Raw genomic sequence first — 16,802 nt, forward strand, 5'->3', positions numbered from 1 at the left:
AGGATGCAGTGGATGGCCTTGACGTCTTTGATGTCTGACCAAGCTCTTAAGTGTTTGACAGCACTTGCCTTAGCTCCCTTCATGGCTGTTGGAATGAACAGTCCTCATCCATTCACTGTGCTGGATGAAGTCTTCTCATGCTTGGGGTGGACCTCCCCCTGACTCATGAACAGTGCTGATACCTGTCAGTCACTTTCAGCCTGGTGTAACCTGTCTGCCAAGGTGGCTTTGACGGAGTGTGGCTCCTGTTCATAGGACAGCTTCTTGGAGCCACAGGTGAGAGCTGGGTGACAGATGCATACCTAAGGTGGATAAGCAGCCCTTTAAAGGGCCCAGTAGCCCTCACATCAGAGGGGTTAGACTTCCCCATGAACATCTCATACACCCAGGAAAATCACTTTGCTTGGTTGGTTGTTGTCCTTCATCTTCAAAGAGGACCAAAATGACATCACCATGATAAAGTGAAATTTCAGTGTGTCTGACTGTGGCTGATCAGACCAATATGAGCTTGGAATGCTCTAGTACAGGTTGGGCATAGACAGTCCATTTGAATATTTGAGGTGGATATCCTAAATTTGCGCATCCTGTGTGTACTTTGTGCTGTTTCAGTTCTCTTTTGCTCAAAGAGTACAGCACCCTTTCTGATGTGGGCATGCCATGCTGAGCGGTCCTGTGCCAGTGTCTCCCATGTTGCACAGTCAAATCCAAAGTTCTTGAGAGAGACCTTGAGAGTGTCCTTGTATCGTTTCTTCTAGCCATCATGTGATCTTGTGCCCCTTGCAAGTTCTCAATAAAATAGTCTTTTTGGCAAGTGTACATTTTGTGTTCAAGCAGTGTGGCTAGCCCATCAGAGTTGCACCCTCTGAAGCATAGTTTGAATACTTGGCAGTTCAGCTCAAGCAAGGACTTCAGTGTCTGATCCCTTATCCTGCCAGGTGATCCTCAGAATCTTCCTAAGACAGTTGAAATGGAAATGATTCAGTTTCCTGGCATGGCGCTGGTGGATTGTCCATGTTTCACAAGCATATAACGATGAGGTCAACACAACAGTTCTGTAGACCTTCAGTTTGGTAGTCAGTCTAATACCTCTTCTGTCCCAAACCTTTCTTCAGAGCCTACCAAATACTGAGCTAGCTCTGGCAACGCGTGAGTCAACCTCATTGTTAATGTGTACATCCCTGGAAAGTACACTACCAAGGTAAATGAAGTTATCCACAGCATTCAAAACTTCTCCATTTGTTGCAACCGATGGTTCCATGTATGGATGGTGTGGTGGTGGCTGATGGAGCACCTGTGTTTTTTTGGTGTTAATTATTAGGCCAAAATTAGCACCGGCAGCAGAGAACTGATCCATCTCAATTTCAGATGCTACATTGAGTGCACAGTCATCTGCAAACAGAAAATCATGCACTAACACTCCCTCCACTTTGGTCTTGGCTTGTAACCTTTTCAGATTGAAGAATTTACCATCAGTGCGGTAGTTGACCTTGATGCTGTGTTCATCCTCATTGAAAGCATTTGTCAACATGGCTGAAAACATCATGCTAAAAAGCATGGGAGCAAGCTCACTTTTGTGTGAGCAATGTTCCCCCTACCTTGTAAATCTCAGCTGGAATAGAATTAGCACTAAGTGCTTTGCCACGTAAAAGGAACCTAATGGCTCTCAAAACCTCTTCTTCAGTTTCCCTGTTTCACTCCACTGGTGACTGGGAAGGCATGAGAGCTTTGTCCATTATCCAGAACCTGGGCAAACATGCCATCATGAGATTGACATACAATATTGATGAACTTCTCCTGACAACCAAATTTTGACATAATTTTGCATAAGCCCTCATGACTAACAGTGTCAAAGACCTTGGTCAGATTCACAAACATGACCTCTGTTCTGCTCCTGGCATTTTTCCTGGAGTTATCAGACAGCAAACACCATGTTGACTGTTCCTTGGTCCTTTCTGAAGCCACACTGGCTCTCAGGTATATGCCCATCTTCCAGGTGAAGGATCAGCCTATTAAGGAGGACTCTAGCAAGAATTTTGCTAGCAATGACTAAGAGAGAGACCCCTCTGTGGTTGTCTCAAGACAATCTATTCCCTTTACCCTTATAGAGATGAACAATGGGTGCATCCTTGAACTCCTGGGGGATAACCTCCTCTTGCCATATAATCTGGAAAATTTCAGTCAGCTTTTGTATGAGCAATGATCCCTCTACCTTGTAAATCTCAGCTGGGATAGAGTCAGCACCAGGTGCTTTGCCACATGAAAGGAGGCTAACGGCTCTCAAAACCTCTTCTTCAGTTGGAAGTTCAGCTAAGGAGTGATTGACTTCAACCTGAGGTAAAAGGTCCATGGCCTCAGCATTGATTGATGATGGTCTGTGGAGAACACTATAGAAGTGTTCAGCCCATCTGTCTAGGATCATGCCCTTATCAGTAATCAATGTGGCTCCATCATTACTGAGTAATTGTGATGCACCATAAGTTTTTGGTCCATAAATAGTTTTCAGGGAATCACAAAAGCACTTTGAATTGTTACTATCAGCATAAAACTGAATTTCATCTGCCTTCTTACTGAGCCAGGAATCCTGCATCTCTCTAAGCTTTGCTTGTACTTTGCTTTTGATGGAATTAAATGCTGCTTTCTTAGAGGTGGATGAACTATCCTGCTGATAAATCCTGTGGAGTTCACTTATTTCATTTAGCAGCTTTTGTAAATTTCCCCATCATTTTCATCAAACCAGTTTTGGTGTTTGCAGGTGTTCCGACCCAGATGAGCAAATGCAGTGCTCTACGTCAAATCTCTGAGAGCTGCCCACTCCTTTTCTGCTCCACTCTTGCCAGCTGTATGTTGGCTCAACTTTCCCACCAAGTCAGCAGCAAACTGTTCATGCTCAGAGAAGAGCTCTAATTTGTTGACATTAATTCTTCTGGTAGTCATTTTGCCTTGGGGGCAGCGCTTTTGGTGAATGCAAATATTTAGCTTGGAAAGGATAAGTCTATGATCAGTTCAGCACTCTGCACCACACATTGCCTTTGTCACTCTCACGTCTTGTCTGTCTCTTCTCCTTACAATCACATAATCTATTAGATGCTAGTGTTTGCCACGAGAGTGCATCCATGAAGTTTTATTGCGTTTAGGTAAATGGAAGACAGTATTGGTGATGAGAAGGTCATGTGATGCACAAGTCTTCAGCAGTAAATGACCATTGCTGTTGCAGTTTCCAACTCCATTCCTCCCTAGGATTCCCTGCCAAGTCTGGTAGTCTGAGCCTACTCTATCATTAAAGTCACCCAGACTTATAAGCTTGTCCTCTTTTGGCACATTGATGATAAGGGTCTCTAGGTCTTCATAAAGTTTTTCTTTGACGTCATCAGGGTTTGTCATGGTGGGAGCACAGGCACTGATGATGGTGGCATGGTGTTTTCCTGTGAGTGGCAATTGCATTGTCATGAGCCTGTCATTCACTCCTTTTGGCAGGCATACCAGTTTGCTGATTAGATTAGTTTTGATTGCAACATCCGTGCCAACTTCACATCACTTTCCTTCATTGTGCCCCTTCATTGTGCCCTTCATTGTGTCCAGAAAAAGGTGTATCCAGCTCCAACTTCAGTATGCTGACCTTCATTTGACAACCTTGTTTCACTCAGGGCTGCCATTTGGGTGTGATACCTGTTGAGTTCTCTTGCAAGAAGAGCAGTTCTTCTTTCAGGTCTACTGAATTTTGTGTTGTCTATTAATGTGTGCACATTCCATGTGCCGATGGTGAATGGAATCATCTTTGCAGATGTTTTCATACATTTTTTTTTGTGTTTCAACTGCATAGTGGGATTCTCCATCTGCTGCGTTAATCAGGCCAGGGTTGAGGAGGCAGACAATGTTTAGGGCATCTTTCCTAGCACCTTCCTTATACCAGGAGGTGAGCAGTGCGATCCTTAAAAGGCTGCTCAGACACCCAGGGGGCTGCTGAGTCCCGCTGCTGCTTGTAGTGAGAAACGACCCTATGGACTGGGCCGCCTGTGAGCAGGGTCATGATTCCAGCTCCCAGTGTATCCGCACCTGCTACTTCATCACTTGACTGTTGCCACAGGACTTTGAGGCATAATTGTGAAATGGTATGGCTGAAGTTTTTGATTCATGCATAAACTGGATTTAAATGCATCAAGTCGTCAGTCTCACTCTCTCCTCTAGAGTCATCATAGTCCAGTGGCAGGACAGAGTCATGACAGCTGGAGATGGCTCAGGATGCAGTGGATGACCTTGTCGTCTTCAGTGTCTAACCAAGCTCTATGCATTCCACATTGCTTGTTTCATCTGCGTTCATGGCTATTGGAACAAATTGTTCTCATCTGCCCATTCCACTCGAAGAAGTCTTCACATGCTTGGGGTAGACCCTAACTCACCAATGGGTTTAAGAACCCTTGGTTACCCTCAAACTGGTTTGGCCTGTCTGATGAAATGGTTTACTAGAGTGTGGCTGCTGTACATGCTGCAGCTTCTTGGAGCCACAGATTAGAGTTCGGTGGAACAGGTGGACACCAAAGGTGAAAAGAGCCCCAAAAAGGGCTCAGCATCTATCATACCAAAGGTACTGATATGCCCTGAACACACCCTACACCTCAGGAAAATCACTTTAATGACTGGAGGATGGATTGACATTAGGAGAGACCCTGAGTTGGACAGACCCACCAGCAACTCCTGCAGGAATCCAGGTGTGAGGTGATGAGGGAGAAGAGAAATGCACATATGGGAGAGATGCTGCAGAAGAAACCTTGGGCACAGCTTGGCTACGGGAGTTGAGGGGAAAGGAGAAGTACGGGATGGCTCCTGGGCCTTGGAGGATAGTGTTACCCTAGTTAGGAGGGAGGAGGATGTAGTTCAGTTTTGGACATGTTCCGTTTAAGGTGTCAACTGCACATCTAGTTTGAGATGTCTGAAAGGCAGTTGCAGATGTAAAATTGGGGGTGAGCAGAAAAGTTAGGACCAGAAAGGTGGATTTGAGCATCATAAGAAATCCATATAGAGATGGCAGTGAAATCCTTGGAAGCTGATGAGATCACCAAGTGAAGTAATATAGAGGGAGAAGAGTAGAAGCCTCAGGACTGCACTCTGAAGGGCACCTACAGCTAGACGGCATGATCCCGATGAGAATACATCAGAGGAGATGGAGAAGGAGCCATCAGAGAGGACCAGGAGAGAGGGATGTTCCTGAAAACCTAGAGAAGAGAATGTGAGTGAGGAGAGACTGATCAACAGTGTCCAAGGCTTCAGAGAGGCCGAGGAGAGTGAGGACTGAGAAGAACATTGGATTTCCATCTGAGAGATCATGGTACCTTTGGAGAAAGCAGTTTGGGTGGAATGATGAGGTCAGAAGCCAGTGTGGAAGAAGAAAGTGGGAGGAGCAAAAGTGAGGCAGCTCTTGTAGATGACTTTTTCAAGGGGTTTAGTCACAAAAGGTGGAAAAGATAAGACTATAGTTTTTTGGGATGGAAGGATCAAGCGAGAGTTTGTGAGAATATTCTCCATCATGGGCATATTTGTAGGCAGTAAAGAATGAGCCAGTGGACAGGGAAAGATTGAACATAAGTGATTGAGTAGGGATAACAGGGGCCAGTCTGTTGGAGGGTATGAGATGGAGTGAGGTGATATAATGGGATCCCTAGAGTAGGTAGGATGGCTATTAGCCATCCAGCATTTCTGAAAAGACTATTGTGTTCAATATGGCAAGGAATTAAGCAGCCTGAGACTGCGCTGAGCTTGGGAGAAGGGAGTGGGGAGTCTGTCCAGCCCTGTCCTGTGACCCATTATACCTGCAAGCAGTAAAGGGTTTATGTTCTCTTGCCAGTCCTCTGTAGAAGGGGAACAGTCATCCAAGATCCAGGGCAAGGCAAAGAGGGGAAGGTCAAGGTTTGTATTCTTTGGTCCCAGAGCTGAGAACATTCCAGAGATAATACTGTGGGTCTGCTATGAATCCTGCTGAACTGATGGCAGATGTTCATACACAAAGACCCAGACACCTCTGTTTACCTTTCTGATTATATAAGGCTCTGGGTTTCGAGATACTGATCGATCATGCCAACATGCTATATTCCAGATAAGTGAGAATTAAAAGAAGGAAGAAGGGCTGGGTAAGACCACAATTAGTCTATTCAACTTTAAAGGAATCCTAATTGGTAGGAAACATTTCTTTACAGTAAACTGAAGTTCATACACTCATGGCATAGAGATGTTCTCTGAGTGAGCTGGTTACATTTTAGCATTAGCTTTAGAAATACGTGGTCTTAGACATAAGGAAGGGGCTTATACAGGGGTTGAGGCTCAGGGTACTTCTTGGGGAGAAGGAAGACACCGTAAATAATCCACTTGTTGAAAGGCTCTTTTTGTTGGTCTAATGAAGACCTGCACAACAAGAGGGCTGTATGGCAGCTGTCACATGACCTGAGGCAACCAACTGTTGTCATTCTGTCTCTAGTTTCACCTATCTGTGGCCCAAAGAGGTTAAGCCTACTTTAATTTTACTCTCTACCCTTTGCCACCTTGTGCAGGTCTCATTTAATGTGATGAGAATGTTTAGAGAGAGGTCATCTAGTATCCTGTTTAGGGCCTTCATTCTTGATGTGGGGAAACAGACCTAGAGAAATTAAGTGTCATGGTGGTAGAGCCTGTGTTTGTGTAGCACTTTGAATTTTGCCTGTAAGTGCTGTGCCCTCTTACCTTGGCAGTAGGTCTTTGAGCCAGGCAGGGAGAACTTTGGAATCCTGTTTTTACCAATGAGGAAGCTGAGGACCAGCTTCTTTTTCAGGAAGGTATCTCCGTTCATCAAAATCATTCACAACTCTGAAAATTATAGCCATGTTGAGTCTGTTTTTACAAATGACTAATGTGGAAATGCTCTGCATCCCTGCACATATAGAACCTCTGTTTGATTGTTTTACCCTCTCAAGGAGGGAGGGCTGGATAGAATTTTGAGCTCAAAACTTTCAATAAAGATTTTTAAAAATTAAAAACATCTGCCAATGTAAACAATCTTGTTGCTGCTCGATCTGATGTTGGCTCTGAGGTAGGGCATAAACAAGGAGACAGATGTGTTCTTGCCCGAGGTATTTGCTACACGGATGGAGAAGAGGAAGCACTGCATCCAAGGCAAAGTAGGGTTCCGTGTGCAGACTGAGGTCCTCCTGGTGCTCCCGTCCGAGGATGACGTTGTGGTGATTGAATCAAGCTTCCAACCATTGCAGAGCCTCCTGGAAATGATCTGTCATCTTTTAAAAAGGTTGGCCTGACCATCCACACTCTCAAGGCCAAGTAGATGAAGAACAGTAATTGCTCACAGTATAACCTATTGGATAGACCATTTGTAGAACTTGTCTATTACTGTGTTAATTGGATATAGAAAATGCAGATAGACTATGAGTTGGGCCCATGTTTAACAAGAGGAAAGTGGCCTGGATTGCTTTGGGGAAGTTGCTGTCAGAAAAACCTTAGGATTATTAAAAGAGCTTTCCCATGACCCATCTTTTTAACACCAAAGCAATATTAGGCAATGTTGTTTTATCGCCGTGAAATGCAGAATACAACAATTAAAAATGAGTATCCCATGGAAGGGCAATGGAAAGGTCCATGGGAAGAGTGAGCTGGCTGGAGCTTCTTCAAAGACTAGAAGTGGTCTGTGGTCATGTGATGAGTCCAGAGGATGATGCTAGCCTTCTGCTGGCCCCCTCACAATGTCAGGAGAAAGTGAGGAAGTTCTTGAATGTGCTGGGTGGACCCCTATCCTGACCTTTGGGGAGGAAATGGGTAGGCGTGGCTGGGTTTTCTTCTGCATTTAGGGAGAAAATTTCCAGACTGATGAAATCACAGTTGCATGTGAGTATTTTAAAATACCACTAACCATGTCTTCGTTAATTTTGAAAATTTCCCTTAGTTGGCACTGTTTCTGGCATTTCTAGCACCTGTGCCTGGGAAAGGGTAATGTGTTCTAGTATCTGAGTTTTAATCTGAAGAGCTGTTTGAGCTCTTTAAGGAAAGTTGTCATTAGTGGGCATAGTGTTGGGGCTAGAAAATCAGGCCCTTTGGTGGGGAGGGGCAGCCCCATCAGCGAGGGCTGCTCATTTCTTTGCTTGCTTTTCTAATACAAAATGATGATTTTATATCGAAAACTTGTGTTTATGTTGTTTTAATTCAGCAAATCCATCTGTGTGTCATGCTGGAGCATGAGTTGCTAAGCAGAAATGTTTGTTCATAGCAAACATGCTCTTTGCACAGTGATTTTCTTTTGTTGCTAGTTAAGTCTCAGAGCTATAGCATTTCTTTATTGTCTTGTAAACGACATTTGGGTATTTTCATTGATTAACAGACAATTTTGGGAAAACACTCCTGTCTGTGGAGACAGAGAAACTAGGTTCAAACCTCTCTCTTGTCACTACCTATGGGGCTTTGGGCAAATTACTTTTCCTCTCATGCCTCAGTTTCTTCATTTGTAAATTCGACCCTAGATGGCCTCTTAGAATCCTTCTAACTCCAAATCTCTAGCCACTTATTCTAAAGGATGATAGACTCAGAGATGAAAGAAGCCTTGCACATCTTCTAGTCCAGCCTCTCAATCTTCCTTTCACAGATGAGGACACTGAGGTCTAGAGGCTAAGCAACTTCCCTAGAGGCTGTCAGCTGACTTGGGTGTCAGTAGAGGGAATCCTCCCAAGTGAAGCTTTCTGCTTGGATGTTGGCCTTAATGTGGCCATGTTAGAGACAGCCACCTAAGGGCCAGAAGATTATAGGCTACAAAGAGTTGTGATTTTTATTTCAGCTCCATTTCTTGGGCAAAGCACAAAAGTCACTCTCACGGAGTCATACCTTTTATGCTTTCTTCTGATTTCTTGTGTGCTTCAAAATGATATGTGTAATTCGCTGATACTTAGAATGAAAATTGATGACCTTATTGGCATCACTGTTTATTACCTGTCTGGCATGGCCTGTCTGGCATGGCAGCAGCCTTGAACGGTGTTTCTGGAATCAGTTACAGTCAGTGTCTTATTCTTCCTGAAAGTGAGGGGGAGAGGCAAGGTTAGCAGTCCTGGGGATATGCGCACACATTTATGTAGAAATAACTTATAAACATTTTTATACCTAGGAGTATGCACAGATATTTGTGATTAAGTACACCTACACTGACCCTCTTCAGGCTCTCTGAGCTGTTTTGTTTTAACTACAGCTCCTGTGTAGGACTGGAATGAGATGGTTGTATCCACTTGAAATGGTAAAACCATACTCCAGGAAATTGTTCTGAGTTATAGAGCTGCAAAGGATATTCAGGGTCATCTCATTCAGCCTCCTCATATTCCAGATAAGGGAACAGAAGGTCCAGAGAGCTGAGGTGATTTGCCTGAGGCTCCTTATGTAAGGATGGAGAATCAGAGGATAAACCAAGTCATCCAGTCTCCATGGGTATTTTTACTTCTTACTTCCAAAGCCTGCCCACTGAAGGCTCTTGGAATTTCCAAGCTGACAAGACGTTTCAGAGAGAATACAAGTAGCAATCCTCCATGGAAACTTTTGTGAAAACACTGTCCTAATGGCCCCCCAAACAAAGATTGCTTTGTCTCAGCAAGTGAAAGAAAACTGCTTCCTCTTGAAAAAAATCCCCCCTAGAAAAGAGGTTAGCAAATATAATAATAGTTTGGCTGCAAGATGCTGTGCCTTGTCCAGTTCTTGACGGTCCCAGCCTGCCCCAGAATCCTGATGCCGTATCACCCTCTTTCTCTAGCAAGGGGGGCTGACTGACTTTCACTAATACTTCTATTTACCAAATATGCCTTAAATTATCGGAGAGTACAAACAGAAGTTTGACTGACAGAAGTAAAGTAGAAGAGAATGGTGGGGGGGGAGGGGCAAGGTGGCTTCCATTCTTTGGAAAAGTTTCTTGGGGGGGAGTTCTAGCAAACATTTCACAGAACTGACCTGGAGCCCAGAGACTGCTGAGTCCCAAAAACATTCAAAGTAAATGAACTGGTAACAGTGTGACCATGGCAGGAAGAAGCCCCCATCTTTTTCATGAGTAATATGTTCATTTCAAGCTGCTTTTGTTGACCTCTTGCCTTCATTTCCACTGGTGCATCTTGGAGGTTCAGTGGTTAGAACACAGAGCCTGGAGTCAGGAAGTCCCAATCAAGTCTTAGACCCTTAGCCTAATTGTGTGATCCTGGGTAAGTCACGTCTCTGTCTGCCTCGGTTTCCCCATTTGTAAAATGGAGATGATGATAATAGTACCAACTATGCAGGGTTATTGTGAGGGTCAGTGAGATATTTGTAAAGAGCTTAGCCCAGTGCCTGGTACAGAGAAGTTAGCTATTATTATTAGATCTATTGTGCTTCTTCAAGATAATTAAAAATAGAGTATTTTCAGTGATAGAATTCTTTTTAGAATACATACAAGACACGAATCTTGGTCATGAGACTGGTCAATCAGAAATGTGCTTTCTTTCTCAGAGCAGGGATGAGGTTGCCTGTGCCCCATACCCTCGGAGCCCAGGCGTGTTTCATCTCCTTTCTGTCATGGCACATTTTCGCTGGCTGTCCGTGGAGGGAGTAGGTCATATATGGAGAATCTTTGGTGTAGTTCTTGGTAGCCAAGTGGGGCACTCTGAGCTCCATCTCCATCTGAATCCATGTTCTAGAGAAACTGCAAGCTGCTGCTTATCTGAGGAGGGGAAGACAAGCCTGGTCAGTCCTGCCTGAACCCCACCAAGAAGTCCTTTGGCATGGATTAGGAGAGCTCATGGAGCAAGCATCAACCATCTTCTAGGTGCTTAGTTGACTGCATTCATCTCAAATACCCTGAAAAGTAGGATGTGGGAGTAAGGACTCCTCCTGCATGCTTTTTTTTCTGGTGTTTTCTTGTGTGGTAGAAAACCCTTGTGGATGCTATAGATTGATAAGCATTCAACACTTCTTTTTCATTCTGAGTAAATGGCTTTCCCCAAATGATTGCCTACCCAGTGACTTTGTCTACATAGGGGAGCTGGTCACTAAGCTTGTGCATTTCATTGATCTGACCAGAAATTCAGGGCTTATGCCCTGATTATTGTCTAGCTGTCTTTGCCTGGAATTATCAGAGAGCTCGCTGAACACTATGGTGTACCTGGGAATGTTATGGCATACCTGAGGCAGGTATCTTTTTGTTCCCAAGTTTGGTCAGTCTTTCCTGATGCACATGGGTGTGGGGGATCACAGGAGGAGGTAAAGTCAAGACTTGTTTGTAAATCAGAACAAATCCTATTTGTTCTTTTAATGGGATAGTTCTATTTGTCTGGGAAACCAGGCTTCTGTAGGGGAAGCGAAAACATTGTTTTACTAGAATTTCTCTGCCTAGGATCCCCTAGACTTTATGTGTACAATAGGTTTTTATATAGCCTTCATTTCTGATCTCTACCCAGCCAAACCGTCCTGCAAACCAATCTCATAACAAAGAACAGAAAAGAAAGAGAGGAAAAAAGTGATTCCACAAAACCCACCACTAAGTCAACCATGTCTGATAACATGGACCTCCAAAATTTCACTCTTATAGTCACCATATCTCCACAAATAGGGGAGGGAGGTGCATTTCCTTAGGATTTCTTTGGGATCCACGTTGACAGTACAATTAAATAGCATTCAGCTTACTTTCAGTCTTTTAGTTTGCATTGTTATAAAGTTTATTTTTTAGAGGGAGGGGGCTTTATTCTGCATCAGTTCAAGTAAGTCTTCCTGGATTCTCTGAATTCTTCTAAGAGTGCAGTAATAATCCATTCTATTCGTTGACTACAATTTCTTCCTCAGTAAAGTAGTAACTTACTTTATTTCCTGTTCTTTGTTGCCACAAAAAAGTTAGCATTGTATCATGGAATTCAACTTATAGAATGCTATGAACTCAGTGCAGTTGAGGTAACAGGCTCAGGGAGGTTAAAGAATTTGTTCAGTATCACATACTGGAACCAACTTTGGGGTGCTATGCCACATAAAACACTGGACCTAGAGTCAAGAAGACCTGAGTTCAAATCCAGCCTCAGACCCTTACTCTATGACTTTGGGCAAATCTGCCTCAGTTTCTCTAACTGTAAAATGGGGATAATAATAGCACATGCTTCCCAGTCTTGTTATGAGAATCAAAGAAAATAATTTTTGTCAGATGCCTAGTGCAGTCTGCCACAGAGCAAGTGATTAGTAAGTGTGTTTCCTTTTCTTCTTCTTTCTTGACTTGGCTTAATGTTTCTTCCGATACAGCGCTGTCTGCTGGAGTCAGAGTGGAGGAGTCTGGGGCCATTTCTCTGTAGGTTGTGCAAATGCTTAGAGTCCACCTTTCCCTAGGACAAGGATTATGGTGGAGGAGCTTCTTCCTGGGGGTTCCAGTCTAAAGTTGGGCTATAAGGTAAAATCCATAGTGCCAAATGACCCTCAAAAATCCCCTAAACTCACTCAGAAAGTATCTTTAAGTAGTCGCAGTTGGAAAGGGTTTGGAATCTCTTTAAAATTTGAAACCACTTAAATTGTGATTTTTTTTCCTCCCTCCCCCTTCTCCATAGATTGATTTGAATTGGCTCATAAGTTAAATATTTAGAAATTGTACAGACCACTGTGAATCACCGCCCCAAATCATGTCATTGGTAGAGGAACAATTCTGGGATGCCGTTCATATTCTACACAGCTCCCCTCCTTTTTTTTTTTACGGATTCATGCTGCTTTTTGGACAGTGTATTATAATGACGTGTAAGTAAATTGGAAAATTGAAATCAGAAGTTCTTTTCTTTCTGTTTTCCCTTGTGTTGAGCCTTTGGCCTGGCCTTTAATATCCAAGTGAGGCCTTTGTGTTGTGTCTCATTAGTAGACCTCCTTCCCCAAGGTTTTCTGTCACCAAATTTTGGAAATAACTATGCAGTGAAAAGCAGTTTGGCAAAGTGCTTCAAGCAAACTAACTTTGTGTTTCCATCTTTTTTTCTCTAAAGATTGTTCCTGAATGCCAGTGATGGTGAAGCTGGGAAAAGGTTCCTTTAAACCATCACCAGGATGAATCATCTGCCCAATGATCTGGAAAATGCCCTCAGTGGAAGTCAGGGCTCCCACGCCTCTCTGCTCAATGTCCACTCCATCAACCCCACCCAGCTGATGGCCAGGATCGAATCCTACGAAGGGCGGGAGAAGAAAGGCATCTCAGACGTCCGCAGGACTTTCTGTTTGTTTGTCACCTTTGACCTTTTGTTTGTTACTCTGCTGTGGATAATAGAGTTAAATGTGAGTGTTACTCTTCCATTAGTTTCAGCTTTCGGTTTCTGAAAATCAAGCGCTTTCACATTTTCCTCAACAACCATTTTATGTAGCCTGTGTAATTCTATGCAGATAGGGCATCAGTCTAAACCTGATGTTTCTGAGCTGATGAGATGCCCAGAGGCTTGAACTTCTCAGGCTCCATATTTTATTGATATTGCAAAATTCAAATTCAAATGAATGATATTTCTTGTTTGTGCCCTAAGCTTTCTCTTCCTCAGTCTTATCATCCCTTGTTCTCTCATGGTGGAGCTCAGTCCAGATCTAATCTGACTGGGGCCCGGTACCACTGTGACCGCCATCTCCCTTTTCCTGGACATAAAGTCTTATTGCCCAGAGCTAGATTTCTCTAAAAGTGCTTTACAGTTATTATCTAATCCTCACTGACTGCCCTGAGAGGGAGGTGCTGTGATGATGTCCATTTTACAGATGAGGAAAAGGGTTTAGGCAGGTTAAGGGATACTGCAGAGTAGCACAGCTTGTAAGTGTCTGAGGCATGGTCTGAACTTTATTCTTACTGGCTTCAAGTCTAGTATTCTGTACTTTGCTGCCACCTTCTTGCTATCTGGAATCAGAGTAACTTTTGGCCTCCATGCCACACTGATGAGCAAGTCAGATTGAATTGGAAGTCCACTAAATCTCAGTCCTTGTTCCAAAGGTGCTGGTATATGGCAATACCTCCTTTATCCTTTACTTTTGAAGTTGGTATTTTGTACCAAAGTGTATAGCCATTCATTTATCCCTTTTAAATAATAGGTTAGAATTGGTTCATTGGTATATAGCACAGGGACTCTGGGGTCTGGGAACTTTTTAAAAAAAATTTTTTGCTAAGTGCATTTGAATATAATCACTTTCATCTGTAACCCCATCTCTTACTTGATGCATTTAAAAATATTCTGATTCTAAACAATCTAATAAAATATGAGTTGGTCCACAGGTTTCATTAGACACCCAAAGTGACCCACGACCTGGGAACTGTTTAGAGACCCTCATCTAGACAGTTGGTGTTTTGATTGATTGTTGTTCAGTGTGTTATCTAGCCCTCCCAACTATGCCAGTATGTAAAGTAGACAGGCACCCTTACTCAACCAAGTTATTTTCATAAATGTTAGATCACCGTAGAACCCAATGACAAAGTTTGAGGGCTCTCTCCTAATATTGTAAAAAATTGGCAAGGACTCATTAAGTATCTGTTCCTTGAGTCTAGCCATTTGACAAGTTCCAAATCCAGTTGATTGTCATCATTTACCCCATCTCTGTCTGCTTGTATCTTCTCAGTTTATTCTTAAGAATGTTTTCTCCTTCTTGGGCTCACTTTGTTTATAGAATTTTAGGCCATTTAATCCAACCTCACCTTTTCCTGAACCTTTTGAAATTCGCCCTCCTGAAGATAGCAGATTCGTTTTTTCTCTGATGTCTCTGGCCTTCCAAGCTTCTCTAAAACAGAAATTATGCACCAAAGATAGAGAAACATCAGCTGTGCCCCTGGTCTGAAACACCCAGGATCCAAAAGAAGTTTGTAAGAAAAATCCCCGCAGAACGATGGCTAGACTCGTACCCTGGGCTCCCTACCTCCTGTGCTAGCAGCAGAGGAGAAGCAGAAAGCGAGGGCAGTGGAAGCAAAGCTGCCCCGCATTCAAGCAGGACGCTAGTCTTTTTTAAAATTTGATTTAGCTTTTTTTTTCTTTCCCCAGTTACGTGTAAAAACAATTTCTAACATTTATTTTCAAATTCTCTTCTTTGCTCCCTCCCTCCCCTCCCTCACTAAGAAGGCAAGCAGTTCGATGTAGGCTGTACATGTGCATGCATGCACGACATTTCCACAACAGTCATGTTGTGAAAGAAAACAGACAAAAAAATTTCAATAAAAATAAAGTGAAAAACAAGTAGACTTCGGTCTGTGTTCAGACGCCATTGGTCCTTTCTCTGCGGGTGGATCGCATTTTCATCCTTCAGAGCAGGACCTTGTCTTGAAGAGAGATGCCTGGAGATAACCCAAGGATTGTGGGTCTCCCAGAGAGATCCTGAAGACCAGACATCAGGCAATAATACAGGAAGACTGCACAGAACCTCTGAATGCAGGAACAAAATTCCAGTGGCAAGAATGAAGATCTCGCCTCCAGAAATCTGACTTCGCCAGTTGAGGAAACAGCAGATTATCCAGTTTCCCCCTTCTCTATGAGAAATACCACCCCACCCCCCCAAAGGATTGGTGACTCCCAGAGTCATTTCTGTAGGCAGTGCCTCTTTGCTAATTGGAATTAGCGCCAGAGCAGGCTGCACCTTGTTTCTTCCTTCAGAAGTTTGGAAAGACAAAATCCTTTGGACAGATCAAGAGTTTACCTGCTGCTCTGCTCTGGGCAGATGCCGGGTTGGTTAAAGCTTACCACAGCACAAAATCTTGCATCTACTGAGCAAACACTTGGGGCTGCTTCTCATTTGGGACATTTGCTTCTTCCTGCCTTAGGAAGGATTTCTTCTTGGGCAAAGACTGGCCTTCCAGTAATTAATGGCAGCGTGTTCATTTTTAGGATATCATTATGACCAAATGGAACAGACAGTGCTCGGGGATGGGGAGGTCAATTGTAATTGGAACTAGTTTTTAATTGGACTAGTTTAGTTTTTGAAGAACAAAATTGAACATCCCGAAAAGAACTGCTGATCACAGTTTGAAATGCATTCCATCAGTAACTTCAACCTTAGAAGGTAGCTGGAGTTTTAATACGTTTCTTAGAATTTCATTTATTTCCAGCTTAGTTTGGCTTTAAGTTTCATTTCCACTTCTTTAAAATCTCTCTTTTTTCAGGACTGTCCCATTCATATGATGAGTATTGTTTTTTTTTTGTTTTTTTTTTTTATTAATTTTTAACATTTATTTTCACACAATTTTGGGTTACAAATTTTCTCCCCTTTTCTCCCCTTCCCCGCCCCCAAACCCGAGCTTTCTAATTGCCCCTGTGACCTATCTGCTCTCTCCTCTCTCCTCCCTCCCTGCCCTTGTCTCCGTCTTTTCTTTTGTCCTGTAGGACCAGATAGCTTTCTTGACCCCTTAACCTGTATTTCTTGTTACCCAGTGGTAAGAACATTACATTTGGTCCTAACACTTTGAGTTCTAACCTCCTTAGCTCCCTCCCTCTCCACCCCTTCCCCTTGAAAGACAGGCAATTCAATATAGGCCATATCTGTTTAGTTTTGCAAATGATTTCCATACTAGTTGTGTTGTATAGGACTAATTATATTTCCCTCCATCCTATCCTGTCCCCCTTTATTTCTATTTTCTTATGGTCCTTTCCCTCCCCATGAGTGTCGACCTCGTATTGCATTCTCCTCCCCATGCCCTCCCCTCCATCCACCCCCCCACCCTGCTTGTGCCCCTGTCCCCCACTCTCCTGTATTATGAGATAGGTTTTCCTATCAAAATGAGTGTGCATTATATTCTTTCCTTTAGTGGAATGTGATGAGAGTAGACCTCATGTTTTTCTCTTGCCTCCCCTCTTTATCCCACCACTAAT

The 16,802-nt window shown here is 43.3% G+C and overlaps 1 protein-coding gene across 7 annotated transcripts in view; it reads left to right on the forward strand.

Annotated features, from left to right (window-relative positions):
• Positions 1-16,802, forward strand: part of LOC140497742 (STARD3 N-terminal-like protein) — a 60,377-nt gene that overhangs the window by 18,557 nt on the left and 25,018 nt on the right. For 4 of the 7 annotated variants that reach the window (XM_072599083.1, XM_072599078.1, XM_072599077.1 and 1 more), the window contains 2 exons: positions 12,253-12,397; positions 12,972-13,257. In XM_072599083.1, coding sequence (XP_072455184.1) covers positions 13,033-13,257 — 225 coding nt within the window. In that variant the 5' untranslated portion in view covers positions 12,253-12,397; positions 12,972-13,032. The remainder of the gene's footprint in view (positions 1-12,252; positions 12,398-12,971; positions 13,258-16,802) is intronic. The other 3 variants (XM_072599076.1, XM_072599081.1, XM_072599082.1) reach the window with 1 other exon arrangement.

Source organism: Notamacropus eugenii, chromosome 3, assembly GCF_028372415.1.
Source record: "Notamacropus eugenii isolate mMacEug1 chromosome 3, mMacEug1.pri_v2, whole genome shotgun sequence".
Classification (NCBI taxonomy): Eukaryota; Metazoa; Chordata; class Mammalia; order Diprotodontia; family Macropodidae; genus Notamacropus; species Notamacropus eugenii.